The sequence below is a fragment of the Pongo pygmaeus genome, chromosome 20 (assembly GCF_028885625.2).
Source record: "Pongo pygmaeus isolate AG05252 chromosome 20, NHGRI_mPonPyg2-v2.0_pri, whole genome shotgun sequence".
In the NCBI taxonomy this organism is placed as follows: domain Eukaryota; kingdom Metazoa; phylum Chordata; class Mammalia; order Primates; family Hominidae; genus Pongo; species Pongo pygmaeus.
This window is the reverse complement of record NC_072393.2, coordinates 7,917,521-7,943,341: the sequence shown is the minus strand read 5'-3', so window position 1 is coordinate 7,943,341 and position 25,821 is coordinate 7,917,521. Positions and strand designations below refer to the sequence as shown.

General features: G+C 58.5%; 3 protein-coding genes across 4 annotated transcripts; 2 read left to right on the top strand and 1 right to left on the bottom strand.

Annotated features, from left to right (window-relative positions):
* The first annotated feature begins 1,800 nt into the window (after positions 1–1,800).
* Positions 1,801–18,808, top strand: TIMM44 (translocase of inner mitochondrial membrane 44). Of its 2 annotated transcripts, XM_054462120.2 has the most exons (13): positions 1,801–2,007; positions 4,434–4,526; positions 7,440–7,610; positions 10,490–10,570; positions 11,295–11,444; positions 11,530–11,669; positions 11,963–12,048; positions 12,604–12,696; positions 12,785–12,909; positions 14,329–14,379; positions 17,369–17,458; positions 17,768–17,878; positions 18,229–18,808. In XM_054462120.2, exons 1-13 carry the CDS (start codon positions 1,963–1,965, stop codon positions 18,346–18,348), a joined length of 1,356 nt encoding a protein of 451 aa, XP_054318095.1. In that variant the 5' UTR covers positions 1,801–1,962; the 3' UTR covers positions 18,349–18,808. The 2 variants fall into 2 exon arrangements, with proteins under 2 accessions (XP_054318095.1, XP_054318097.1); XM_054462122.2 differs by lacking the exon at positions 4,434–4,526 and having other exon boundaries at positions 1,834–2,007.
* Positions 18,809–19,415: 607 nt separating this feature from the next.
* CTXN1 (cortexin 1) lies at positions 19,416–21,028 on the top strand. Its single transcript, XM_054462123.2, has 2 exons — positions 19,416–19,555; positions 19,969–21,028. Exon 2 carries the CDS (start codon positions 19,989–19,991, stop codon positions 20,235–20,237), a length of 249 nt encoding a protein of 82 aa, XP_054318098.1. The 5' UTR covers positions 19,416–19,555; positions 19,969–19,988; the 3' UTR covers positions 20,238–21,028.
* A 1,239-nt stretch (positions 21,029–22,267) lies between these two features.
* SNAPC2 (small nuclear RNA activating complex polypeptide 2) lies at positions 22,268–25,207 on the bottom strand. The gene is made up of 5 exons (XM_063658017.1): positions 24,980–25,207; positions 23,994–24,113; positions 23,763–23,831; positions 23,186–23,498; positions 22,268–23,066 (listed from the first exon to the last, which is right to left on the bottom strand). The coding sequence occupies exons 1-5, from the start codon at positions 25,160–25,162 to the stop codon at positions 22,747–22,749; spliced, it is 1,005 nt and encodes a 334-aa protein (XP_063514087.1). The 5' UTR covers positions 25,163–25,207; the 3' UTR covers positions 22,268–22,746.
* Positions 25,208–25,821: the final 614 nt, after the last annotated feature.

The following is a 25,821-nucleotide window of genomic DNA, read 5'->3' as shown; positions in this document are numbered from 1 at the left end:
ATCATAGCTCACTGCAGCCTCTAACTAATGGGCTCAAGTGATCCTCCCACCTCAGCCTCCTGAGTAGCTGGAATTCCAGGTGAGAGACACCATGCTTGGCTTATTTTTTTATTTTTGTAGAGATGGGGTCTCGTTATGTTGCCCAGACTGGTCTGTAACTCCTGGGCTCAAATGATGCTCCTGCATCAGACTCCTGAGTTGCTGGGATAATAGGACTGAGCCACGGATCCTGGCTTAAAGGAGTCTTCTATCTCCACTTTATCTTTGGGTCTTTGACATGCTTATATGACACACTGCCTCTGGGTGTCCAATGCTGTAGTTTTCTTTCTTTCCTTTCTCTCTCTCTCTTTCTTCTTCTTTTTTTTTTTTTTTTTTGTTGACACAAGGTCTCTCTCTGTTGCCCAGGTAGTGTAGTGTAGTGTAGTGTAGTGGCACGATCACAGCTCACTATAGCCTTAACTTCCTGGGCCTCAACGATCCTCCCATTTCAGCCTCCTGAGTAGCTGGGACTACAAGAACGTACTACCACGCCAAGCTAATGTGTTGTATTTGTTGTAAAGAAGAGGTCTTCACTATGTTGCCCAGACTGGTCTCAAACTCTTGGGCTGGAGAGATCCTCCCGCCTCAGTGTCCCAAAGTGCTGGGATTATAGGCATGAGCCACCGTGCCCAGCCAAACTCCGTACTTTCAACCACAACTAAGAATCCATATTTCCAGCCCAGACCTTATTCTCAGCAACACACCTGTGTACACCAACCGCTTAACTAGGTTGCTCCTCTTGGCATCAAGACATCTCCAACAAAGCCAGAGTGGAAGCCCTCATCTCTTACCCCCACCTCGAGGGGGAGCTCCTGAGATGGAGAACAGAAGTGTATCCAGCGCAGAAGCCTCCGGGGCCAAGCTGCCTCCCTTTGAAATAATGAAGTCCCATAAACCCATATCACAGGTTAATAATGCAAAAAGACCGGGTGCGGTAGCTCACGCCTGTAATCCCAGTGACTCAGAGGCTGAGGCAGGAGGATCGCTTGAGCTTGGGAACTGGAGGCTGCAGTGAGCTAGATCACGACACTGCACTCTAGCCTGGGTGACAGAGCAAGGCTCTGGCTCTAAAAAAAAAAAAAAAAAAAAAAAAAAGGATCCAATAAGACAGCAACAGCAACATACATTAGCTCCCCCAGGGGACCAACCCTCCTCCTCATCCCCGGATTGCATGGCCACGTTAAAATACCGCCACTTGGTGGCGGCATTCTTCGAATGGAAAATAGTATCTGGGGTGCTGAAATGACAAAGGCCTGGGCTTCTTCAGGTCAGGGTGTCAATTCACACGGAATCGAAGTAGGACTGGACCACAGTCAGCCTGCTCTCAGCTTCCTCCTCTTATTCGGGGTCAAAACCAACAGGCGTCTTCCCAAAGCACCGCACAAGAGTGGGCTCCTTCGCTTTCTCGGAGCGACTCACTTGCTGGTCTCTCAGCCATTGTCAATCAATCAGTCATTGCAGTGACAGCCATAGACAATTACTCTGGAGCTGGTCCGCCGGTCAATCAGAATCTAATCGAATCCGTCCTTGTGGTCGGTGGATCCACGTGCCTGTACCACCTGCCACCAGCGCCCGGCGCGTTCTATAGCCGAATCACCGCAGGTGACGGAATCCACGCCCCTGGGCTCCGCCCCCTCTCAGTCGCGCCCAATCACAGATCTGACCCTCCCAGGCGTGCCCTCCCCCGGGCCACATCCAGTCACGGGCCCCGTCCTTCCAAAACACTGCCCTATCAGAGGTCAAGCTCTCTAGGAATTCCCTACCCTTTTAATGCCCCGCCCCTATGACAGACCCAATCGGAGGGCTCTCCCTCCCCGAAACCCCGCTCCCGGACCGGCTTTTCTCAGGCTTGCGCCGCTCTAGGCCGAAGCGGCGGATGACGCAACCGGGCCGCGCCGCGAGAAGGTCACACGATTCTCTAACATGGCGGCGGCGGCGCTGCGGGGTGGCTGGTGCCGCTGTCCACGGGTGAGCGGCGGTGCGGCGCTGGCAGGGCGCGCTTAGGGGTCTTCTGGGCCTTCGGCCACCAAGGCTTTCTTCTCAGACCCTTGGCCTTCGCGACCCTTGCTTGGGCTCCGTAGAAAGCTTGGGGTTGGATCTTTGGGTAGCAGAGGCCAGGACAGGGGGCACAGAGCGTGGCCTGAGGGCGGGGACCGAGCTTACCGGGCAGGGGGCGGCGATGCGCGGAGCCTGGGAGGAAGCTGATCACCCTTCGCCCTCTGATCAGACTCCACGTATACAGGAGAGTGAATGGTAGCCGGGGCGGCGGCGTCCCGTGGAAAAAAGTAGAGGGGAAGGCAAAAAAACGTGGAATTCACAGCTCGCGGTTAAATGCCAGGTTCTCTACCGACAGCATTTCTTGTCTCGTTTCTTCTAACGTTCATTGTGGATGTGCGAGAGGTGGTTCGCGCCCTGGCAGGCTGTTGGGTCCACAGGGCAGTGGGAGTCAAGACGTGTAAGGCGCACTCAGAAAGTAGTACTTCATATTGCTCGTGCTCTTCGTTTCTTCTTTTTTCTTTTCTTTCTTTCTTTTTTTTTTTTTTTTTGAGACAGAGTTTCGCTCTTGTCGCCCAGTCTGGAGTGCAATGGCGCGATTTCGGCTCACTGCAACTTCTGCCTCCCGGGTTCAAGCGATTCTCCTGCCTCAGCCTCAGGTGGATCATCTGAGGTCAGGAGTTCGAGATCCACTGGCCAACATGGTGAAATCCCGTCTCTACTAAAAGCCCATCTCTACTAAAAATACAAAAAAATTAGCTGGGCATGGTGGCGTGCTCCTGTAATCCCAATTACTTGGGAGGCTGAGGCAGGAGAATCATTTGAACCCGGGAGGCGGAGGTTGCAGTGAGCCGAGATCCTCCCACTTTACTCCAGCCTGGGCGACAGAGGGAGACTCCGTCTCAAAAAAAAAAAAAAAAAAAAAGTTATCCTCAAGTAAATACAGGAGATAGTAGGCACCTGTGTAAGTTTGGGATGTTGCATAGGGTTCTCAGAGGTAGGAGGCAGAGAACAGAGAGAAAAACGGCCCAGGAAATGTGGAAATGGTGGAGAAGTTGTACCTGGTCTTCTGACATCAACACGCCAGGTTCTGTGCTGGGTGACAGGGTGCCGAGTTGAACAGGACCTGCACAAATTCCCCCCCAATTTTTTGTGGAGGCAGGGTCTAGCTATGCTGCCCAGGCTGGTCTCAAACTCCTGAGCTCAAACGATCGTTCCGCCTCAGCCTCCCAAAGTATCGGGATTACAGGCATGAGCCACCAGCTCAGTGCCTGCACAGAACTTAAGGCACGATCTCGGCTCACTGCACCCTCCACCTCCCGGGTTTAAGCAATACTTCTGCCTCAGCCTCCCTAGTAGCTGGGACTGCAGGTGTGCGCCACCACGCCCGGCTAATTTTTGTATTTTTGGTAGAGACGGGATTTCACCATGTTGGCCAGGCTGATCGCAAACTCCTGACTGGGTGATCCTCCCGCCTCAGCCTCCCAGCGTGTTGGGATTACAGGCGTGAGCCACCGCGCCCGGCCAGCAAGTACCTTTTACATGAGGTCAGCCCAGTCTTTGTCCAGAGCGACTCCCCTAAATTACTCTGTTTATAGCCCAACCCTTGAGGGGGACATTGTAGCTTTATTCCAGAGTTGTCCCTGGGGCAACACATTATCGATGTTTGTGTCTGAAAATCCAGTTCTCTCATCTTTGGAGGCTGGCAGAAATGGGGTGGGCTCGCAAGAGAAGACTGCTTGGCACTAGCATAGAAACTTAGAGTGCCTACTTTCAGACTAAGGGATTCAATTGTACTGGTACATTTAGCCTTCTTCCCCGCATGGGTTGGCATTTCCTGGGACCTGTCCGTTTTCCTCCAGTTTCAAGGGCACGAGGATAGATGTAGGCCCTGGAGGTACAGACACAGCATTTTCTCTTTCCACCAGCTTCTACTTGCTTCTCAGACTTTGGGAAGATTACAGAGCGCCCGGCATGCGTCAGGCATAAGATAAGAATTGGCCAATGAGGCCAGGTGTGGTGGCTCATGCCTGTAATCCCAGCACTTTGCAAAACCGGGGGAGGGGTGGATCACCTGAGGTCAGGAGTTCGAGACCAGCCTGGCCAACATGTCAAAACCCCTTCTCTCCTAAAAATACAAATATTAGCCGGATGTGATGGTGCATACCTGTAATTCCAGCTACTTGGGAGACTGAGGCAGGAGAATCGCTTGAACCCGGGAGGCAGAGGTTGCAGTGAGCTGAGATTGCACCACTGCACTCCAGCCTGAGACTCCGTCTCAAAAAAAAAAAAAAATGGCCAGCGAGTCACAGGTGACCCTGCTGTTTTGTGTGTGGTCTGCTTACTTCTCAGTCAGCCTCTTGTTAGAATGGATCTTTCTCTTCTCTCTCCCCAATTAGAGGTGCCTCGGCAGTGGAATCCCATTTCTTTCCAGCCACAATCTACCCCATGGGTCGACCTATCAGATGCGCCGGCCAGGCGGAGAGCTGCTGGTGAGTGACTCAGGATGCTCAGGCCAGCAGACACAGGGGAGTCCCGAAAATTCAGATCCCATTGGCAGGAGGGAGTGGTGGGGCTGTGGAGGTGGCTCACACCATCTCAGTGGTGGGCCTTCTGTGTCCGGGGCCTTCAGAATGACAGATCCCAGCGTGCCTGGCCTTCTCGGTCCCAGAAACACTTGACCTGCCTCTTGCTTGATGTCGTAAGGGGATAAGGTGCTGTCAGAATAGCCCTTATGTTGGCTGTAATGCTTGGAAGAGACCCCTGTATTGAACTGAATTCTGCTTCCCTGTGACCTCTGCCTGTGGGTACCTCACCAAGCATGGCTATTTCCTTTTCTGGAAGATAGACCTTTGATCATTGGTACAGAGTCACCTTGTCACAACCAGACCTCAGTTTCTCCTGGTCATTCCTCTTCAACTGTGCTTCTGTTGGTGTCTCAGCATCGTGAGGACAGAAGCCCAAAACCTGACTCCCTTCCCCAGACCTGTACATTCGGGCAGCGTGTACATTCTGTATCCCTCCCTCTCTCTCTGTGCGCCCAGAGCCTCAGCTCAACTGCCTCCTTGCAGGCAGCTACCTGCCTCTCCAGTCCTGTCCTGGGGCCATCGTGGGTGTGGGACAGGACCTGTGACTCTTTCCCTTTCTTGTCTAGTCCCCCGCCACACACTCATTCCCATGGTTTGTAGCCCAAGAGTCTCTGGTAGGGCTGCCATAAGGTTGTGTGATCCCGGATGATCTTACTTAGAACCTAGGCTTCCCCTGGAGAAAGGCTGGCCAGAGTGGCATCTGAATGGGACTGCAGCCTGCTGACAGGAGGCCTGGCCACCTGTCCTGGGGAGCAGCACTGGGCTTTTTTTTTTTTTTTTTTTTTTTTTTTTAAGATAGGGTCTCACTGTGGCCCAGGCTGGGGTGCAGTGGCGCTGTCACGGCTCACTGCAGCCTTGAACTCTTGGGCTTAAGCGATCCTCTCACCTCAGCCTTCTGAGTAGCTGGGACCACAGGTGTGTGACTCCATGGGGCCTGAGCACCAGGCTGGATGCAGCTTTCTCTTGTAGCTTGACAGGAGCCAGGGAGGGGGATCCCACCTGGAGCTGGTATACCCAACACAGCTGTGGAAAAGTTGACCACAGGCGGCCCCTTCCCCCTGATTGGATTATTGTATGATCATTCATTAAACTGTTTCTCTGTTGTTGTTTTTTTGAAACAGAGTCTCACTCTGTCGCCCAGGCTGGAGTGCAGGGGCGAGATATCGGCTCACTGCAACCTCCACCTCCCGCGTTCAAGCAATTCTCCTGCTTCTGCCTCCTCATTAGCTGGGACTACAGTCACGCACCACACCTGGCTAATTTTTGTATTTTTAATAGAGACAAGGTTTCACCATGTTGGCCAGACTTGTCTCGGACTCCTGGCCTCAAGTGATCTGCCCACCTCAGTCTCCCAAAGTGCTAGGATTACAGATATGAGCCACTGTGCCCAGCCTTTTTTTTTTGAGATGGAGTCTCATTCCATCACCCAGGCTGGAGTGCAGTGGCACAATCTTGGCTCACTGCAACCTCCGGCTCCTGGGTTCAAGTGATTCTTCTGCCTCAGCCTCCTGAGTAGCTGGCATTACAGGCACCCACCGCCACGCCCAGCTAATTTTTGTATTTTTAGTAGAGACAGGGTTTCACTATGTTGGTCAGGCTGGTCTGGAACTCCAGACCTCAAGTGATCCGCCCACCTTGGCCTCCCAAAGTGCTGAGATTACAGGTGTGAGCCACCGCACCCAGCCTTGTTTTGCTTTTACAAGGCTTTATCTTTTTGAGCAGTTTTAGGTTTACAGAAAAATCCAACAGAAAGTCCAAAGAGTTGCCATGCGCCTCCTCTCCCATCCAGCACACAGTTTTCTATTCTTCACATCCTGCATTAGTGTGGCGCATCTGTTACAATTGACTGGATGTTGATACATTATTATTAATAAATGCATGGTTTACCTTCCGGTTCCCTCTTGGTGGTATACATTCTCTGTGATTACAGTATCATAAGAGTAGTTTCACTGCCCTAACATTTTTCTGTGTTCCCCCTACTCGTCTCACCCTCTTCCTGCCAACCCCTGGCAACCACTGATCTTTTACTGTCCCCTTAGTTTTGCCTTTTCCAGAATGTTCTATAGTTGGAATCAGACAGTATGTAGCCTTTTCAGATTGGCTTCTTTCACTTAGTGCAACATACATTTAAAGTTCCTCTGTGTCTTTTCACAGCTTGAGAGCGTATTTCTTGTTTTTTAAATTATTTTATTTTATTTTATTTTATTTGAGATGGAGTCTCGCTGTGTCACCCCGACTGGAGTGCAGTGGCATAATCTTGGCTCACTGCAGCCTCTTCCTCCCGGGTTCAAGCAATTCTTGTGCCTCAGCCTTCCGAGTAGCTGGGACTAAAGGCACACACCACCATGCCCGGCTAACTTTTGCATTTTTAGTAGAGACCAGGTTTCACCATTTTGGCCAGGCTGGTCTCGAACTCCTGACCTCAGGTGATCTGCCCGCCTCAGCCTCCCAAAGTACTGGGATTACAGGCGTGAACTACCGCGCCTGGCCTGTTTTTTAAATCGGGTGCTATGTTGCCCACGTTGGTCTCAAAACTCATGGCCTCAAGCAATTCTCCCTCCTCAGCCTCCTAAAGTGGCTGAGAGCTCATTTTTTTTCAGCACTGAATAATATTCTGTTGTCTGGATATACCACACTTTTATCACCTGCTGTTTCTTTGTCTTTTATTATTATTATAAAAGAGATAGCTAATCAACATTAAATGTATATCAACAGAAAAGAGAACATTTAAAAAAATCCCTCAGAGTCCCTCTGTGGGGCATTTCATTCTATGTTCTACTATGTTCTTTAAATTTTTTTCTTGTACATTCTTTCTAGTCCAAATCATATTCTTCTGGAAACAGAAAAGGCTTTCTGTCCGGCTTGCTAGATAATGTCAAACAAGAATTAGCCAAAAACAAAGAAATGAAAGAAAGTATAAAAAAATTCCGTGATGAGGCCAGAAGGCTAGAAGAATCAGATGTGCTCCAGGAGGCCAGAAGGAAATACGTGAGTTTCTTTGCTGCTTTTTTTTCCCCGCCCAGGCTGGAGTGTAGTGGCGCGATCTTGGTTCACTGCAACCTCCACCTCCCAGGTTCAAGTGATTCCCCTGCCTCAGCCTCCCGAGTAGCTGGGTTTACAGGCACGCGCCACCATGCCCAGCTAATTTTTGTATTTTTAGTAGTGACGAGGTTTCACCATGTTGGCCAGGCTGGTCTCAAACTCCTGACCTCAAGTGATCTGCCCGCCTCAGCCTTCCAAAGTGCTGGGATTACAGACGTGAGCCACTGCGTTGGGCCCCTTTGCTTCTTACCCTTCTTGGTTGACGTTTGTTTCCAAGGCCAGGGACAGCCAGAGGAGCTCAGGGCTGGACGGTTGGGGGCAGGGTGGCTCGTGAGGAAGTGAGGTCACTGCTCTAATGCACTAATGAGGGGGAGCCAGGGGACAGGTGCGGGTCTCCAGGCCTCTGGGTTCTGCCATGAGACCATGCAGCGTTCTGTGCAGCTTGAAGCATGGTCCCCAGACCAGCAGCACTGGCTGCTCCTGGGAGTGGATGAGCAATGCAGAGGCTCACACCCTCCCAAACTGCCAGGCCAGCACCCGCAGCTTCACAGGCCCCCAGGCAACGCATGCACACCAGCTATGGGATGTAGCGCTCCTGAGAGCTCCCAGCCGTAGCCCTCTGAGTGGAGCCTGGTGGAAACTGGGTGATGGTGCTGGCATTTTATTTTGTTTTATTTTATTTTATTTTATTTTATTTTATTTTATTTTATGACATGGAGTCTTGCTCTGTCACTCAGGCTGGAGTGCAGTGGTGTGATCTTGGCTCACTGCAACCTCCAGCTCCTGGGTTCAAGTGATTCTCCTGCCTCAGCCTCCCGGATAGCTGGGATTACAGGCGCCCGCCACCACACCCAGCTGATTTTTTGTTGTTGTTGTTTGAAGCAGAGTCTTACTCTGTTGCCCAGGCTGGAGTGCAGTAGTATGATTTTGGCTTAACACAACCTCTGCCTCCTAGGCTCAAGCGATTCTCCTGCCTCAGCCTCCCGAGCAGCTGGGATTACAGACACACACCACTACTGCCCAGCTAATTTTTGTATTTTTAGTAAAGACAGGGTTTCACCATGTTGGCCAGGCTGGCCTTGAACTCCTGACTTCAAATGATCCACCTGCCTTGGCCTCCCAAAGTGCTGAGATTACAGGCGTAAGCCACGGCGCCCAGCCCTGTATTTCTTTTTGTAGAGACGGGGTTTCACCATGTTGGCCAGGCTGGTCTCAAACTCCTGGCTTCAAGTGATCTGCCCGTCTCAGCTTCCCAAAGTGCTAGGATTACAGGTGTGAGCCACTGCTCCCAGCCTGTGATTATTAATTGTCACTTCTCTTCTTGAGCAGCTGCCAAGCCCTGGCTTCTGGGAATGGCTCTGCATTCCTTTATTTGTAAGGGCCCTGCGAGGCAGGTACAGTGTCCCCATCTTACCAGTGAGCAGCTGAGCCTCAGAGATGCAGGTACCTGCCATGGGTCCCTTGGATTTTGGTTTGGTTTGGTTTCATTTGTGTTTTTTTGTTTGTTTTTTGTTTTTCTCCTTTGAGATGGAGTCTTGCTCTGTCAGCCAGGCTGGAGTGCAGTGGTGCGATCTCGGCTCACTGCAACCTCCACCTCCCTGGGTTCAAGCGATTCTCCTGCCTCAGCCTCCTGAATAGCTGGAATTACAGGCGCCCACCACCACGCCGGGCTAATTTTTGTATTTTTAGTAGAGACGGGGTTTCATCAGTTTGGCCAGGCTGGTGTTGAACTCCTGACCTCAGGTGATCCATCTGCCTTGGTCTCCCAGAGTGCTGGGATTACAGGCATGAGCCACCGTGCCCAGCCTAGTTTAGTTTTTTGAGACAGGGTCTTGCTCTGTCACCCTGGCTGGAGTGCAGTGGTGTGATCACAGCTCACTGCAGTCTTGACCTTCCCATGTTCAGGTGATTCTCCCACCTCAGCCTCCTGAGTAGCTGTGACTAAAGGCATGGGATACCACGCCTGGCTAATTTTTTTATATTTCTAGAGACAGGGTCTCACCATGTTGCCTGTGCTGGTCTCGAACTCCCTGGGCTCAAGCGATCCTCCCATCTCAGCTTCCCAAAGAGCTGGGACTACAGCTCCTCTTTATCATTAATGCAGGGGTCATCTGAAGACACAGCAGGCTGAGTTAGGAGTGGGATGGATGGGGCGGGAGACATAAGACCAAGCTGTGGCGGCTGGAGGCTGGATGAGGGGCACAGTGATGACAGGCAAGGCCACCTCCTACCACCCGGTGAAAGGCGAAGGCTGGGCCTCCTGTTCCCAGGAGGTAGCTGCCAAGCGGGGACCCAAATCTGCCAGCCTTCTGGGCAAGGAGCTTACCGCTGCTGAGACCCTCAATCCAAGCCACGTGGGCAGCCGGGGCCCTGGAGGCAGCACGTGCTGGCAGGTGCGGGGAGGGAGGGGCTGCGGAGAAGATGCTTCTTGGACCTTTGGCTGTAAGAGAAATGTCACTGCCGTGTCAGAACATACAGACTTAAAGACACACCGTTGGCCAGGCACAGTGGCTCACACCTGTAATCCCAGCACTTCGCGAGGCCGAGGCGGGTGGATCACTTGAGGTCAGAAGTTTGAGACCAGCCTGGCCAACGTGGTAAAACCCTGTCTCTACTGAAAATACAAAAATTAGCCAGGCATGTTGGTGGGCCCTGTAGTCCCAGCTACTCGGGAGGCTGGGGCAGGAAAATCGCTTGAACCTGGGAGGAGGAAGTTGCAGTGAGCCGAGATCGTGCCACTGCACTCCAGCCTGGGCAACGGAGTGAGACATCGTCTCAAAAAAAAAAAAAAAAAGGAAAAAAAGGACACAACGCTCTTTACCTAGAAAACCATCGAGTCAGAAACCGTGCGGACGAGTGAGGTGCTACGGAAGAAGCTTGGGGAGCTGACGGGCACCGTGAAGGAGGTAACAGTCCCACGCCCGCCTGGAGCCGCTGGGGCCGTCGAAGTCCCCCGGCCGCTGGAGGCTGGAGGAAGTGTCAGCTCCTGGGTGGGGGTGGCTTGGCAGCAGTGGGTGGCATGGGGCGTGCTACCACCCTCGAGAAGGTTTCAGGAGTTCCCAGCACACGCAGGGTGAGGTCAGACTGGCAACCTTACATGACCGTTGACCCAGTAAGTCGGCAGCAGTAAGTGCTGCTAGCCAGGACTCGAGGAGAACATGAAAATGTTTTTCCTCCCTAAAAATAGGAGGGGAGGGGCCCCTTCCACCCCCTCCCGAGGGTAGAGGCGGGAGTGAGGATTCCTGGGGTGCTGCGGGCTCTCCTTGGTTGCCTGTTCTGTCCAGCTTTGCCCAGCATGGGGCGCCCTCACCGCCCTTCTTTCCCCGGGGTCCCCTCCTTGGGAATCCTTGCTGCCAGGCAGTTCCCGGGTCTCCAGAGGACTCCTGCCCATTTTGGAGAGGGGCCGGTGGACCCTGCGTCTCACCCAGAGCCCAGGGGCCAGCATCCCGGAAGCCGTGGCGGTGTGCTTATGGCTCTGGGGGTTCCGCGCACCACAGGAGCACAGAAGGCCTCTGCTGGCCTCGGGGAGCCAGATCTGCCCTTCTCTCCGGCAGGAATTCATTCCTCCTGCGCCCCCCAACCACCCCCGGGGCCGGTGCCAACGCCCCCTCTCTGTGTCTGTCTCAGTAGAGTCTTCACGAAGTCAGTAAAAGTGATCTCGGCCGGAAAATCAAGGAGGGCGTGGAGGAAGCAGCCAAGACGGCCAAGCAGTCGGCCGAGTCGGTATCCAAAGGTGGGGAGAAGCTGGGCAGGATGGCGGCCTTCAGAGCCCTCTCCCAGGTGAGCCCAGTCCTGGGCCAGGGCGTGCAGCCTGGGGCGGCCGAACCCAGACACCCACCCCAGCCCCGCTGTGCCTCCCTCACAGGGGGTGGAGTCTGTGAAGAAGGAAATTGACGACAGCGTTCTGGGACAGACCGGGCCCTACCGGAGGCCCCAGCGACTCCGGAAGAGAACGGAGTTTGCGGGAGATAAGTTCAAGGAGGAGAAAGTGTTTGAGCCAAACGAGTAGGTACCAGCCCGTGGCCCTCGCTGCCCCCATTTTGGGCAGCTTTCACTGCTGTCTATTTCGGGAGCCCACCAATGGTTCCCTCCTGAGTCCGTTTCTTGAGTTTGCCTTCTGCCCAAGGTTCCCGGCTCCCTCGAATTTGAGGGTAAGAAGTGAGGGCGGGGTCCTCAGAGCCCCTAGGTTTGAGGTCTCAGCTGCCCGCTGTCCTCTGCTGCCCCCTGCCTGCAGCAGCAGGAGGGCACAGGGTGGCCCCGGCACCGCCGCTCACCCCAGGGCCCACCCTCTTCCCCAGGGAGGCCCTGGGGGTCGTGCTGCACAAGGACTCCAAGTGGTACCAGCAGTGGAAGGACTTCAAGGAGAACAACGTGGTGTTTAACCGTGAGTGAGGGTGTCTCGGAGGGCAGGTGACCGCGTCCCGGGCAGTCGGTGGAGCGCAGGGGTGATCCCCTGCATTGGGCGCAAGACAGCCCCGTTTTATAGAGAGGGAGATCGGAGTCGGAGTGGGCCGGTCACTTCTTTGTGGTCACATGATGGTGCGGCTGTAGATTCTGCCGTCAGAAGCCAGGTGCTCCCTCATAAGCACAGTCAGGGCCCCAAAACGAGCCGCAGGCCCCTGTCCCTTGTCCTGTGAGGACTGCTAGAGGCCTGTGTTTCCTTTGTAGTGAAAGCAACAGCCAGCGGGGTGGCGGCCCATAACTTATACAGCCCCGCTAGGGCCGCAGCTGAGGGGCCTCTGCGCCTGGCCAGGTAGGTGGGCAGGCAGCAGTCCCCAAGCACAGATGAGGATGCAGGTCCACAGCCGTCCCCTCCCTGACCCCACCTGTGTCAGGGTGGATCCCGCAGGGGCCACAGGGAGACCCTGGAAGCTGTGAGGGAGGGTTGTGTTTCTGGAAGGGGCCCCTTCTCCTCCAGCACCTGCCCCGTCTTCCACAGGGTTCTTCGAGATGAAGATGAAGTATGACGAAAGCGACAACGCGTTCATCCGGGCATCCCGGGCCCTTACGGACAAGGTCACCGACTTGCTGGGTGAGTGAGTCATCCCTGGACCTCGCAGGCTGGTGGTGGGGCGGGGTCCCCAGCCCTCCCCCCGAACTCCCGGCTCTGCTCCCTGCAGGGGGCCTGTTCTCCAAGACAGAGATGTCGGAGGTGCTCACGGAGATCCTCCGGGTGGACCCGGCCTTTGACAAGGACCGGTTTCTGAAACAGTGCGAGAACGACATCATCCCCAATGTCCTGGAGGTGGGTGCCACACCCCCAGGACCCCTCCCAGGCGGCAGGTCCTGGCTCCACCACCTCCCCCGCCCCAGCCGGCACCCTGGGTGCTGCCAGGGAACTTCGCTGCCGAGGCTGTTTTCTGAGGAGGCTGGTTGTACATGGGCTCCTGCCCGGCTGCAGCTGCCCCACGAGCTGTGCCCGAAGCCATTCCTGGGCCTTACCGGTGCCTCCAGGTGCCGTTTCCCTCACTCCTCCTGCCTGAGGCTGTTGTTCCTTTGAGGTTGCTGGGAGCCGCTGCTGGAGGCTAGGGATTGTCTCAGGTGCCTGGAGCCCCTCACCCCTTGGGAGAAGTGGGTGTCTGTCCTCAGACATCAGAGCTGGCCCCAAGCCACGTCTGACCCAGAGCTGCAGCCGAGGGGGTTCCCTCACGGTGCTGTCCCTGGCAACCAGACCCTCGTTGGTCTTACAGATGAGGGTATCTTGCTCAAGGTCATGCTGCAGCCTGCCCCCTACAGGTTGGTGGCCTCCTGTCTTCCCTGCTGCCTCTGCCTCTCTGCAGCCCCCAGGATGCAGGAGGAGCCTGGACACCCTCGGCCCAGTTGGGCTAGGCCTCTGGAAGGCCCTTCATGGGACTGTCCATCCTTGGCCCCGCCAGCCTCCGCCCAACGTCCTCTTCCTCCTCCAGTTTCCTGTATCCTTCCCGCCACTTCAGGCAGGGCTGGGAGGCGGTGCGGATGGGCGCCATGCCCCAAAACAGCAGCCTGAGCACCGCAGTGCCTTCCGGGATGGGTGATGGGTGCCGAGTGTTCTGGCCACCCGCCCCCTGCCGCTCACAGCTTTCACCACCAGCATCCGGCTCCTTCCCGCTCTTCTCCCCGCTCCAGGCGCCTCCCTCCCCCTCATCGGATCTGGTCCAGGCTCCGGGATCCGTGGAAGCAGCTCCCAGCCCAGGCATGCCCCCTGCAGCCCACCCCTCCCTCTCGCTGCCCCCAGCAGTTAGGAGGCAGCCGGTCCTGTGGTGGGCCTTGCAGTCCGAAACGTGGTCCCCTGGGGGGACAGAGGATATGGGCTCACTGCGGGAGCCGGAGTGTGGGTCCTCATCTCCCTGGCTTGGATTCCTGACCAGGCTGAAAGCTGGGTCCCCAGCCACCTTTCTCTTCCTCCACCAGGTTCCAGGGGAGTCCCCCTGTGGGGTGCCTCCTGGGTGGTCGCCCACAGGCTGCCCTCCGCCTGTGTCCAGGCCAGAGCCAGGCACTGACACCAGCAGGGATAGGCCTGGGGAGGGACACCCAGTGCCACAGCTCCACCCGCGCCCCACAGGTGGCAGCCGGGGGTGTCTGAGGAAACTCCCCACCCCGCACCACTGGAGAATGTTCCCAGGACCTCGTCTGCTGCCTGAAAAGCCCACTCTCGTTCTGGTGCTTATTTTCCCTTCCTTTTTAGGCCATGATTTCTGGAGAGCTTGACATTCTCAAAGACTGGTGCTATGAAGCCGTGAGTACTTCCTTTTTTTTTTTTTTAAGGCCTAAAAAATCACCATGGAGAAGTTCCACTTCGGTGGCTCCGTTGGGGTAGCTCCCAACAGGCAGGACCTGGGCTCCTGGTGGGGGAATCCTCACGTCTCATCCTCCGAGAGCCTGACATCCCCCCCGCCACCTTCCGTTCCCCAGCGTGTGACACATCTGGGCTCTCAGGCTGGACACCGGGTCACCTGCCAGTCCTTTGCTCCCAGACTGTAAACTTTGTTAGGGAGAATCCTTCTCTGGGCTGGTGTCTAAGAGATGGCTGGTTGGGGGTGTCCGCTGGGCCCGTGAGAGATCACAAAGTTGCCAATTTTACTGGGCCTTTTTTTCTCCTCCAATCTTAAAATAATTTAGGTGAGGTCTGGGCGCGGTGGCCCATGCCTTCAATCCCAGCAGCCCAAGGCGGGAGGTTGCTTCAGCCCAGGCATTCAAGACTAGCCTGGGAAACATAGTAAGATCCCCTCTCTACAAAAAAATTTAACATGAGCCAAGTGGCAGGGCGCGGTGGCTCACGCCTGTACTCCCAGCACTTTGGGATGCCAAGGCAGGCGATTGCCTGAGCTCAAGAGTTCGAGACCAGCCTGGGCAACATGGTGAAACCCCATCTCTACTAAAATAAGAAATTAGCCAGGCATGCTGGTGCACGTCTGTAATCCCAGCTACTGGGGAGGCTGAGGCAGTAGAATTGCTTAAATCCGGGAGGCGGAGTTTGCAGTGAGCCGAGGTCGCGTCACTGCACTTCAGCCAGACGCTGCTCTGTTCAGACAGCACAGAGCAAGATTCTGTCTCAAAAAAAAAAAAAAAAAAAACCAAGCGTGGTGGCAGGCACCTGTTGTCCCAGCTCTTAGGGAGGCTGAGGTGGGAGGATCACTTGAGCTCAGGAAGTCAAGGCTGCAGTGAGTCATCGCACCACAGCACTCCAGCCTGGGTGACAGATCAAGACACTGTCACTAAGGAAATAATAGGTTGGGCACAGTGGCTCATGCCTGTAATCCCAGCACTTTGGGAGGGTGAGGTGGGTGGATCACGAGGTCAGGAGTTCGAGACCAGTCTGGCCCACGTGGTGAAATCCCATCTCTACTAAAAATACAAAAATTAGCCAGGCCTGGTGGCGGGCGCCTGTCGTCCCAGCTACTCGGGAGGCTGAGGCAGGAGAATCGCTTGAACCCAGGAGGCAGAGGTTGCAGTGAGCCAAGATTACGCCACTGCACTCCAGCCTGGGTGACAGAGCGAGACTGTCTTTAAAAAAAATAAAAATAAAAAAATAATAATAATAATAATAATAATTTATGGAAGGAGAGTCCCAGGAGAGGTGATTGCAGCCATGAAGTAAAATGAGGTCTCTGGGGGCCCGACTGCCCTATTTCAGGTGGCTGCAGTGGCCTGGGGTGCAGGCTGGGGCCGGGGGTCAGGGAGAGTGTGGGTCTCCCACATGACGGCGGGGGGGCTGGGAGCCAAGTGGGATTTGAAGGTGTCACCCGCCCCACTTCCCAGGCCAGAGCAGAGTCTCTGTGCTTACCTCCCACGGGTCGTGAGAATGAAGTGTGATCACAGAAACCAGGGCAGTGCTGGCCCCGGGCCAGAGGGAACCCGCAGAGGTAACCCTGGTAACCAAACAGCCCCTGGAAGGGTGGGGGGAGCTTTCATCGGTGACCTGGGGCCGCCACCTATGGGGCGCGGATGGGGTTGCGGCACTGGGTGCCCCTCCCCAGGCCCTGGGAGCCTCTAGCTGTCCTCACGACATGATCCTGAAACATAGATCCAAACAAAACATCGATAGTCTTCCCACACCAGGAAGGAGCTGTGTCCTGATGAGGCCTCAACTGCTTCTCAGAGTCCAGGCTTGGGTTCGGGGGCCGCCAGCAGCACCGCGTACCTTGGGTCTGGTCTAGCTGTCTGCCCCATCCCTGGCAGCCTCCCTGTCCCTGCCTGAGTCCATCCCTGTGGGGCTCCCAGCTCCCATCTCCTCAGGCCACCTCATCTCACCCTATTCACTCCCCGACCTGTGTGTTTCTTTCCCCCGGCTTCTTCGTATTAAGCGATCCAGAATCTTTCTTGGCTAATTCTATTCTGCACCCAGCTCATAAACAACTTGGAAAAAGCAGAGGAGAAGATGTCAGATTTTCTTTTTAAATACTCCCCTGCACGGTGACTAATCCAGCAGGCATTTATGAGTTTCCATGTGGATTTTTTTTTTTTTGGTTTTTTGTTTTGTTTTTACCTTGGGACCATTACGCCACAGCTGACTCGCTTTGCCAGGGAGCTGCTGGTGCCCTGGAAACACAGCTGAAGTTCCAGCCACGTCCACAGAAGTGTTTTTAAAATGTCACCTTTAAGAAACCGAACAAGTAGGATTGGCTCTGTTTTTTTTTTTTCTCTCCCCTCCGCGGATCAGTCATTTCCATAAAAAGTAGATGCTATCGGAACATCTTTTCTCTCATAGTTTCATGCCAAGCCCAGAGAAACCTCCAGTGAAAACGTGTCTCGGGGGCTGCTTCCTGTGCCTGGCACAGGCGCAGGGGGGTTGAGGGTGACACTGGGGGCTGGTCAGTGACAGAGGCAGCCTCGGGCTGAGGACAGATCCTAGAAGAGGCATTTGATCTCAGGCCAAGATTCAGAGTGCGGTGAATATGGAAGTATTAAAGATCAGCCAAGGGGCCGCCAGCTTAGCCCTGGGAGTAGATTTGGGATTTTCTTCCAAGAGAATCACCCACTTTGCTGATTAATCCTGTTTTCATTGGGTCATCTGGATAGAGTGTTGTTCCCAGGAGAGGGAAGCGTGTGATCTGGGCCAGTAAGTGGGTGGCACCTGCCTCCCCACTTGGACCTGGGTTCTTGGCCTCTGCCATTGCTGGCTGGCGGCAGGGCACCCGGGCGCCAGGGTGTGTGGGCAGCAGCTCTGTGTGGCATGGTGCCCGCCCTGGGTGGCATCACGCAGGCGTGTCGGCCTCTCATTGCAGACTTACAGCCAGCTGGCCCACCCCATCCAGCAGGCCAAGGCGCTGGGTCTCCAATTCCATTCTCGCATCCTAGACATTGACAACATCGACGTAAGCACCTCGCAGTGGGGGCCCGGGCCACCATCGGGGGTGGGAACTATGGCCAGACAGGGCCCAGGAGGTGGCCTTGCCAGGGGCTGGGGGCCATGTGCTGATCCAAGAGGTCTTGGGCTTGTCCAAGGGGAGGGTCTCGAGGGAGGCCTGGTCCTGGTCTGAGAGGCAAGGCCCACAGGGAGGGACCGGTGCTGGGCCTGGTGCTGGAGCCTTCTCCCAGCAGGGCCTAGGTGCAGGGGTTTCACCTCCAGGGGAGCAGCCGGCCCGTCCTCTGAGGCCCACCCCCCCCTCTCGGCCCCTCTGCAGCTAGCCATGGGCAAGATGATGGAGCAGGGGCCGGTGCTGATCATCACCTTCCAGGCACAGCTGGTGATGGTGGTCAGGAACCCCAAAGGCGAGGTGGTGGAGGGCAACCCGGTGAGTGAGGGAGTGGGATGGGGCGGGCACACGACACCGCCTGTCCCCAAGATCTGTGTGTGGCCACCTGGCAGGGACCCCAGCTCAGAGCCCTGAAGCTCTGGGACTGGGTGGGGATGTGGAGAAACCTCTGGGCCAGAGTCTGGGGTTGAGGGAGGTGGGAGACCAGCAGACCTGTCTGTTTTTACCAAGGCCTGAGTGGTTCCTGAGTCTAGGCAATTGTGCTGGCCTCTGCTCCCAGCCCCTGGGGAAGATGCCGGTGGCTCCTGCCCCACAGAGCCTGGCCCCTCCCAGAGCGGCCTGGGTCGCCTCAACACTCTCAACAGTGCCCTTCCCACCCCACCCTGCAGGACGAGGTGCTGCGGATGCTGTACGTGTGGGCGCTCTGCCGAGACCAGGACGAGCTCAACCCCTACGCGGCCTGGCGGCTCCTGGACATCTCGGCCTCTAGCACCGAGCAGATCCTCTGAGTGTAGTGCCCGAGCCAGGGAGCCCCGGGCTGGGTCATCAGGCACAGAGGCACCGCACCACCACCTGCGGCAACTCCAGACCTCTGGGAACAAGACTGCGGGCTCTGCCCCCAGCTCTGCCAGGACGGCTGCAAGACCAGCTGGCCCGGGAGGGGACAACGGGCTGCTGCGGGTGCGCGGGAGCTGGAGACACTCCCCCCAGGGCCAACCCCTGCCCTGTTGCTCTGCCCTGCAGGGGTCCCGGCGCCTGGTCACCTGGGGTGCACACAGGCCACACAGTGCCAAGAGGCCCCAGGGACTCCCCCCACAGCAGGGTGGGACCCGGGACCCGCGGCTCAGTGGCCCGCTAGCCACGTCAGCCAAGCCACTTTAGGTCCATTTTTTATTTTAACAGTGCTCTTCCATCTTGTGCATAAGCCTGAGATTTGGAAAGAATAAAACACCGAATTGCAGAAGAGCAGCTCCGGAGTCTGAAGTGTCTTCTCTGGCGCGGGAGTGGCCGAGGCGATGGTGGGGGTGGGAGCGGGCGGCTGCTCTGGGAGGCTGTCAAGGTCGAGTGAGGAACTGCAGCCGCAGTGGGTGGACGCCTTGCCCAGGGCTGGACCCCGAGTTGGAAGACGAGGCCAGTGACAGACAAAACTAGGGTGACTTACTCATCCCAGTGACCTGCCTGAGCTCTCTGAGGATCGAGGTCCCCGGGGCCGGGGGAGCTTGAGTGCCCCTATGAGTGTTGTAGGGACACTGAGGTCCCCCACAAACAGGGAGTCTCGAGTGGGGTCTATCGCGGAGGAGAATGCAGGCACAGGGCAGGCTGGGGGGCCCGAAGTGCCAGTGGAGGTGGGAGTGGCAGCTGCCCACTCCCCGGCGAGGTCGTGGGTGCTCGCGGGTCCTCGGGGCTGGGGCTCCGTCCTCCCGCAGGCCCGGGCGGGGTCGTTGGCTCGCGCGCCGCTCCCTGCGCAGCCTCCGCCCCCTGCAGCCCCGCCCCCCGCGGCGGCCCCGCCCCCGTCGCCATAGGAACAGCCGCGGCGGCCCGGCTCGCGCGCTGCTTTCCTGCCTCGGTCTCCGCCGCTCCAGGGGCGGGTGGGGTGGGCTGAGCCGGAGCCCGGGCCGCCGCCGCCGCCGGGGAGAGGCCGAACGCGGAGCCGGCGCGGGTCCCGGAGAGAGCGCGGCCGCCGGGCGGTCGGTCCCCGTCCGGGTCGAAGCCAGGGTGAGGGGCGCGCCGGGGCGGGGGCGGGGGCGGTGGGGGAGGGGGGTCCCAGGCCGCCGAGAACAAAGGGAGCGGGGGGCAGGGGCCGCGGGGACCGTCACCACGCCGCGCGCCCGGGCCACGGCCGCGCGTTCGCACCTGTTGTGTGCGGCCCGGGCCGGGCGCGGCTCCGTTTCCCGGCTCTCAGCGCCCCCACCTGCGCGCACGGCCAGAGTTGGGTCCCCGCGTGGTGGTGGCGGTGACCCGGCGGGCCGAGCATGGGCGTAGCCCGGGGACCGAGGCGCGGGCGGGGGATGGGGTCGGGCACGGTAAGGGGGGCGGCGGCGGCGGCAGGAGGGGGCGAAGCGGAGGAGGCGCGGGAGGGAGGGCGCAGCCTCATCCCCGGCGCCCGGGGCGGGTCCCCTCCTCCGCAGGGCGCGCGGCGATGTGAGCCATGAGCGCGACGTGGACGCTGTCGCCGGAGCCCCTGCCGCCGTCGACGGGGCCCCCGGTGGGCGCGGGCCTGGACGCGGAGCAGCGCACGGTGTTCGCCTTCGTGCTCTGCCTGCTCGTGGTGCTGGTGCTGTTGATGGTGCGCTGCGTGCGCATCCTGCTCGACCCCTACAGCCGCATGCCCGCCTCGTCCTGGACCGACCACAAGGAGGCGCTCGAGCGCGGGCAGTTCGACTACGCGTTGGTGTGAGGGGCGCGGCGCCCCCCAGCCGGCCCTGCGCGGGGTCTCCGAGGGCCGGCCCGGCGGGGGGCGCCGCGGGGCCAGGACTGCGCTCAGGATCCCGCCCCGGAGCCCCCAGCCCGGGAGAGGCGGGGAGGGAGTTGGGAGAAGCCCAGCCCCTCCCCCTCGAGACCCCTCCCATGTCCCTTCCTGGCCTGGCCGGAGCCCCACCTCGTGCCTTTATCCGCCCTGTCCCTTCCTCTCTGCGCATCTCACCCGCCCGGCTGGCCACCCCCGACTCTGAATCCCGGGCAGGAGAAGGACCCCCGCACCGCCCCCTCCCCAGCGTGTAAGTGGCTCTGCTATTGTGCGTCCCTGCAAGTGGGGACCCCCTTGTCCCTCCTCCCTCCCCTGTTGTCTGGCCGTCGTCAACCCCACCTTGACTGAGTCTGTTGAGCCCGTCCTTGGGCTCTGGCCCTGCGGGGCAGGCTCTCCCGGGCCCACGGGGCGGACGCTGCATACCAATTTGCCCTGCACCGCCTGTCCCGGAGACGGAGCCCGAAGGCCTGCCATGGCGGCTGTGTCGAGGATGCGTGGCGCCTGCCGTGGCGGGACAGCGTGGGCAGGCTCATTCCTGCCCCCAACCCGGGCCCCAGGACAGGTCAGCGCGCCCTGCCCCGGTGCCCACCGCTGTCCCCCATCCGCCCTCCTGCCACTTGCCCCTGACCCGCCTGCCATGCCTCCCGCAGCCCTCCCATGCCGTTCCACTCCTCCCTGCCTCTGAGCCGAACATGATAATAAAAGCTATTATTGAGCGCTTACTGCATGCCAAGCAGCGTGCTGAGTTGGCACCTCCTGTTTGTAGCCTATCTCCTCTTCGGGATCGTGAGAATGAGCCAGGCCCTGTTAGCATCCCTATTCTACAGGCCAGGAGACCGAGGGCCAGGCAACGCCAGTGACTTACGTGCCCACAGTCACGTGGCTGGAGTCTGGTAGGGCTGGAAGTGGAACCCAGGTCTGGCTTTTGCATGTTTTTAAAGCTTCCCAGGGCTGCAAAGACACCAAGATCACAAGCACCTTTCACCAGTTTTGTGGGGGAGGCTGATGTGTAACCCCCAGCTGCCTCCCCTCTACACACAATTCTGTTGACCTGGGGAGGCGCTGGGGGTGGTGAGAGAGACTCAGCTCTGTGGGGAACTGCGAGGAGCACCCTCCGCCAGCCCTGGAGGGAGGCTCCGACGACCTACCGTACCTGCAGCCTAAGCCTCCTCCCCCTGCCCACCATCATTGGCAGCGTTTGTGGGTCTGGTGCGGTGGGGCGGTGACCACGGACGGAGTGGGCTGGCTGCGCTCCAAGGCCCTCCCAAGAGATGTGCACCCCAGGGGAGCCGTGTGCAGTGTGGGGAGGAATGAGCGTTTCTATAAAAGGAAGGCTGGGTGAATGCACAGGCTCCGCGAATGGAGAATTTACCGACTTGGATTACTAGCTGGGCGTGGGACGCGATGCCGTGGGAGGACATCTGCTTCCCTCCCTCGGACCCGACCCTCAGTCCACACCCACAGGGCAGGTGAAGCTGATGGACGGGGCCCCAAGCGGGGGCCCAGCACCCCCAGGGGTTTGAGGTCAGCCCTGACTCCAGCGCCCTTCCCTCCCCGCCTTCTAGGGATCCTTGAGGTCCCAAAGCCACCCCAGGGAACACATTCCACTCCCACTAGCCTCCTGCAACTCGGGGCAGCCCACCCCTATCTTCCTCTAACCGCCCAACCTGGGGCTCGGCTCCTTCCACCGGGTCACCCCCACTCTCTGCTGCCTTCTCCCCTCCACCTGTGCGATGTTACTTTGCCCTACTCTGAAACCCATCCCTGACACCTGTCCCCAAGGTGCCCTGCCGGCTCTCCCCATCCACACTTGTCAGCTCCACAGTCACCAAGGGGCTCCTCACCCCAGGCCTCATCAGACCAGTCAGGTGGCAGCTCTCCTCCCTGGCACACACCCCCAGCCCTGTGACCCCCAAGCTCTGACACTTCAGGGCCCCCACTTCCATCTTTAAGTCACAAGCGAAAGAGAAAGAATAACAACTTTATTCATGGTCACACAATACCCCCGGGAAGGGGAAGGACCTGGCAGCAGGGAGTAACCACGACTGGTCAGGTGAAGGTGGTCAGGATGCTGGCCCCGAGGTACAGGAAGGGGGAAAATGTGCGAGGGCCTTTACGGTGGGCAGTGCCAGCTATGGCCCCCAGCAGACAACGAGGCACAGTGGGGCTTGGGGACTCGGGGAGGCCAACCCTGTCTGCCTGTCCTTGATGTCAGGAGGCTTGTGAGTGGAGTCCTGCAACCCCCACCCAACCCCTGTACAACGGGGTTTCCATTTCTGAGACCCCCAAAATATGGGGCATCTTAGAGGCCCGCCCCACAGCTGAGCGGCATCTCAAGGACCTTCCTCCATGACGGGATCCTCAGAAAGAGCCAGGGCCAGCCAAGCAGAACCGAGGGGCAGGGCAGGGGGCCTGGTGTGCCTCCTGCCCGCCATGCCCCTCACCTGGCAGGGGTGGCTGCCCGACCCAGAAGCTCCAGGGGCACCAGGAATGGGTTCAGGGGACAGATCCCAGCTGCTTGCCAAGGCGATTTCAGTTCGCTGTGCTCGGCCTTCTCGGTGGCTGGGGGGGTCTCCTCTGGTGCCTTGGAGCCAGCCCCGTCCCCTTCTGCCGCAGGCCCCAGGCTCCCTCCAGCGGGAATGGGCTGGGGGGCTGTCAGGCGTAGGTACGTCTCCGTCATATGCTCAACCAAGGCTGTGCAGGGCAGGAGTGGCAGCTCCTCTGGAAGTGACATGAGGAGGTCGAGGACCACAGCGGACTCTAGTGATGGATGGAGGAGAGGGGTAAGGGGACACCCCTGCCTGCCGCGGGGGACACCCCTGCCTGCCTCCAGGGACCCCTGATCCCTCTGCCCCTGCCTCCTCCCTCACCCTTCTCACCAGCTGCTGAGAGCTCGGGGCTGCGGCCACTTCGGGAGACAGAGGACAAGTATTTGTAGATCTTCTCGAAGTCCACAGCAAAGTCTTCTTCAGTGGAGGGGCCAGCCGAGGACTCAGAAGGTTTCTCAGGGGCAGGGTCAGAAGTCTTGGGTGCGGAGCTAGGTGCATCAGGGGCAGAGCTAGGGATTTCAGGGGCGGGGTCTTCCTGCCCTCCAGGGGCGCTCAGGAGCAAAGGCTTTCCACGGGCCTGCGTGGGCTTGGGGGGCTTGGAGTGCAGGAGGGTGACCGGTTCCGTGGCCGCGATGGTGAGCACCTGGCAGGCAGAACAATCAGGGAGGAAGGGGAGCTGGGAAGTCTTCTCACCGTCTACACATTCCCCCATCCTCCCTGCCACCCTAAGATGCTCCTCAGACAAAAGATGGCCTCAGAGCCAGGGACACTGAGGCTTGAGGTGTCCAGTGACTGATGAGTCCACAGAGCTGGCAAGAGGAAGGGCCCAGGACCCAGGTTCACATGATTTGGCCCATGTGTCCCTGTCCTCTGGGACACCCCGACCTGCCTGGGGGAATGGCGGTACCTGCGAGAAAGCCACTCCCAGGGCTTCTTCCAGTGGCCCTGTTATCTTCTCAGCCAGATCCGTCCAGACCTGAGTGAGGCCAGAGGTACAGGGTCAGCCCAGGGATCAGACTGCAAGGGCCCCCCAAGCCCTGCTCCTCCTGGGGATCTCCTAATCAGGTTATCCCCCGCAACTCCCACCTACCCACCAGGGACCTGCCCTGGACAGCCTCACCCTGTTCATCTGCCTCACCTCTATGGGGGCTGGGGGCTGTGCCTCCCGGCGCCTTGGTCCCTGAAGGCCACCCGGATGCACCTTCTGAATGGCCTCCCGGGCTACGCGGCCCTTGAGCTGCTGGAGGAAGACCCGGATCTAGAAAGGAAAGAGGCGGCGGCCGAATGAGACTTCTATGAACTCAGGGATGCAGCAGAGAAGCCAAAGCCCGATCCCTTGCATGCTCTGGGCTCCGCTACTGCGCCTTAGTCTCCTGCTGGCCCGGTGTTAGGAGTCCCAGTGACTGCCAAGGCCCCTACCCCACCCAGAATGTGACCAGCTACCTAAGGAAGGTGTAAGTCCCAGGCCAGTTCCAGCTCCTTCATGCAGCCAGGGCTCAACCCTATGCTGAGTACTACCCCGTTCAACTCCCTTCTTCGTCCCCTCTTTTCCATTCTCTCTCACTTCAAGCTCGTATCCTGTCCAACAACATGCGTTGCTTTTCGCCCGGCCTCGGCTGCATCTTACTCCCAGCTCATTCTGCCCGTTTAGCCCTCGCCCCACCCACGCATTACTCCGAGGCTCGCCCCGCCTTTAAAGCTTGCCCTCACCCCGCCCACGCCTTACTCCCAAAAGGGCCCCGCCCTTAAGTCTTGCTCTTATCCCGCCCACGCCCCGCCCCCAGGCTCGTCCTGCCCCTCAAACTCACCCACCCACTCTCCAACCCTCAGCGGCACGCACGCCCCGCCCCCAGCATCGCCCCGCCCCTCCGCTTCACTTATGCCCCGCCCACATCCAGCTCCCAAGCTCGCCCCGCCCCTAGGTCTCCGCTTCCTGTCCACGCCCCGCCCCCTCACCCCGCCCAGACTCACCCACTAACGCCACGCCACTCAGCCCCACGCCACGCCCCCGTTCGCTTACATTCCTGGCCCCGCCCCGCTGGCTCCTGCCGCGGCCCCGCCCACTCTCCGCCCCACCCTAGCCCCGCCTCCAGCCTGGCTCCGGTCCCGAGAACCACATCTCACCTCAGCCTCGCTCCGGCCCCGCAGCTCCCGGGCCAGCTCGGCGGCGTCCGGCTCCCGCTGGCCCTGCCGCGCCTGCAGGAGTCGCACTAGCTGCCGCTTCTCGCGAGCGTTCCAGGTCGCGGGACCGGTCACCTCGCCCAGATAGCGCGCCGGGGCCGCTCGCCGCCTGGGAGGTGGCTTCATGCCGGTCAGAAAGACGCAGGCGCTGTAAGATCGCTTCTCGGATGGGCGGATCTACGGAGGCCGCCGAGGTCAGAAAACACCGCGCGGAGGCGGGCGCACGTGGGGGCGTGGCTTCGCGTTTGGAGGCCCGGGGACCCCCCCAATGGAAGTGAAGGGGAGATCGACACCGGAACTGGGGCGGGGCGAAGGAGACCCTCAGCCTGCACTTTATCTCATTCATGAAGTGGAGGCGACACCTTGGATCCCATGCCCTCCCTCTGTTGCTGGACTAACTCATGAAGCTACTACTGTGTGCTTTGCTTCTCGCAGAGGGGTGGGTTCTGGCCGAAAGGTCAAGTCCGAAGATCCAGTCGTGGTCAAGAGCCTAGGCTCTGGGGTCAGACAGGCCTGGGGACTTTGGGCAAGTGATTTAGCCTTGCCGAGCCTCAGTTTCCTCCTCTGTAGACTGGGGCTGATAGTCCCACTCTTGTCTGTGTAAGGTAGAGTGGAGCTCGGGCAGGAGGGATTTAAGGAGCTCTAAATTAGACTGACAATCTAAGAGGAGGGCGAAGTCCAGACCAGGAGGGAACTGGAGCAGAGGCAGAGAAGGTCGAGGCCGAGCGAGGGCAGGGTCCAGGCGGGGGTAATGGAGAGCGGAGAAGGCCTGGCTTGAGAAAGAT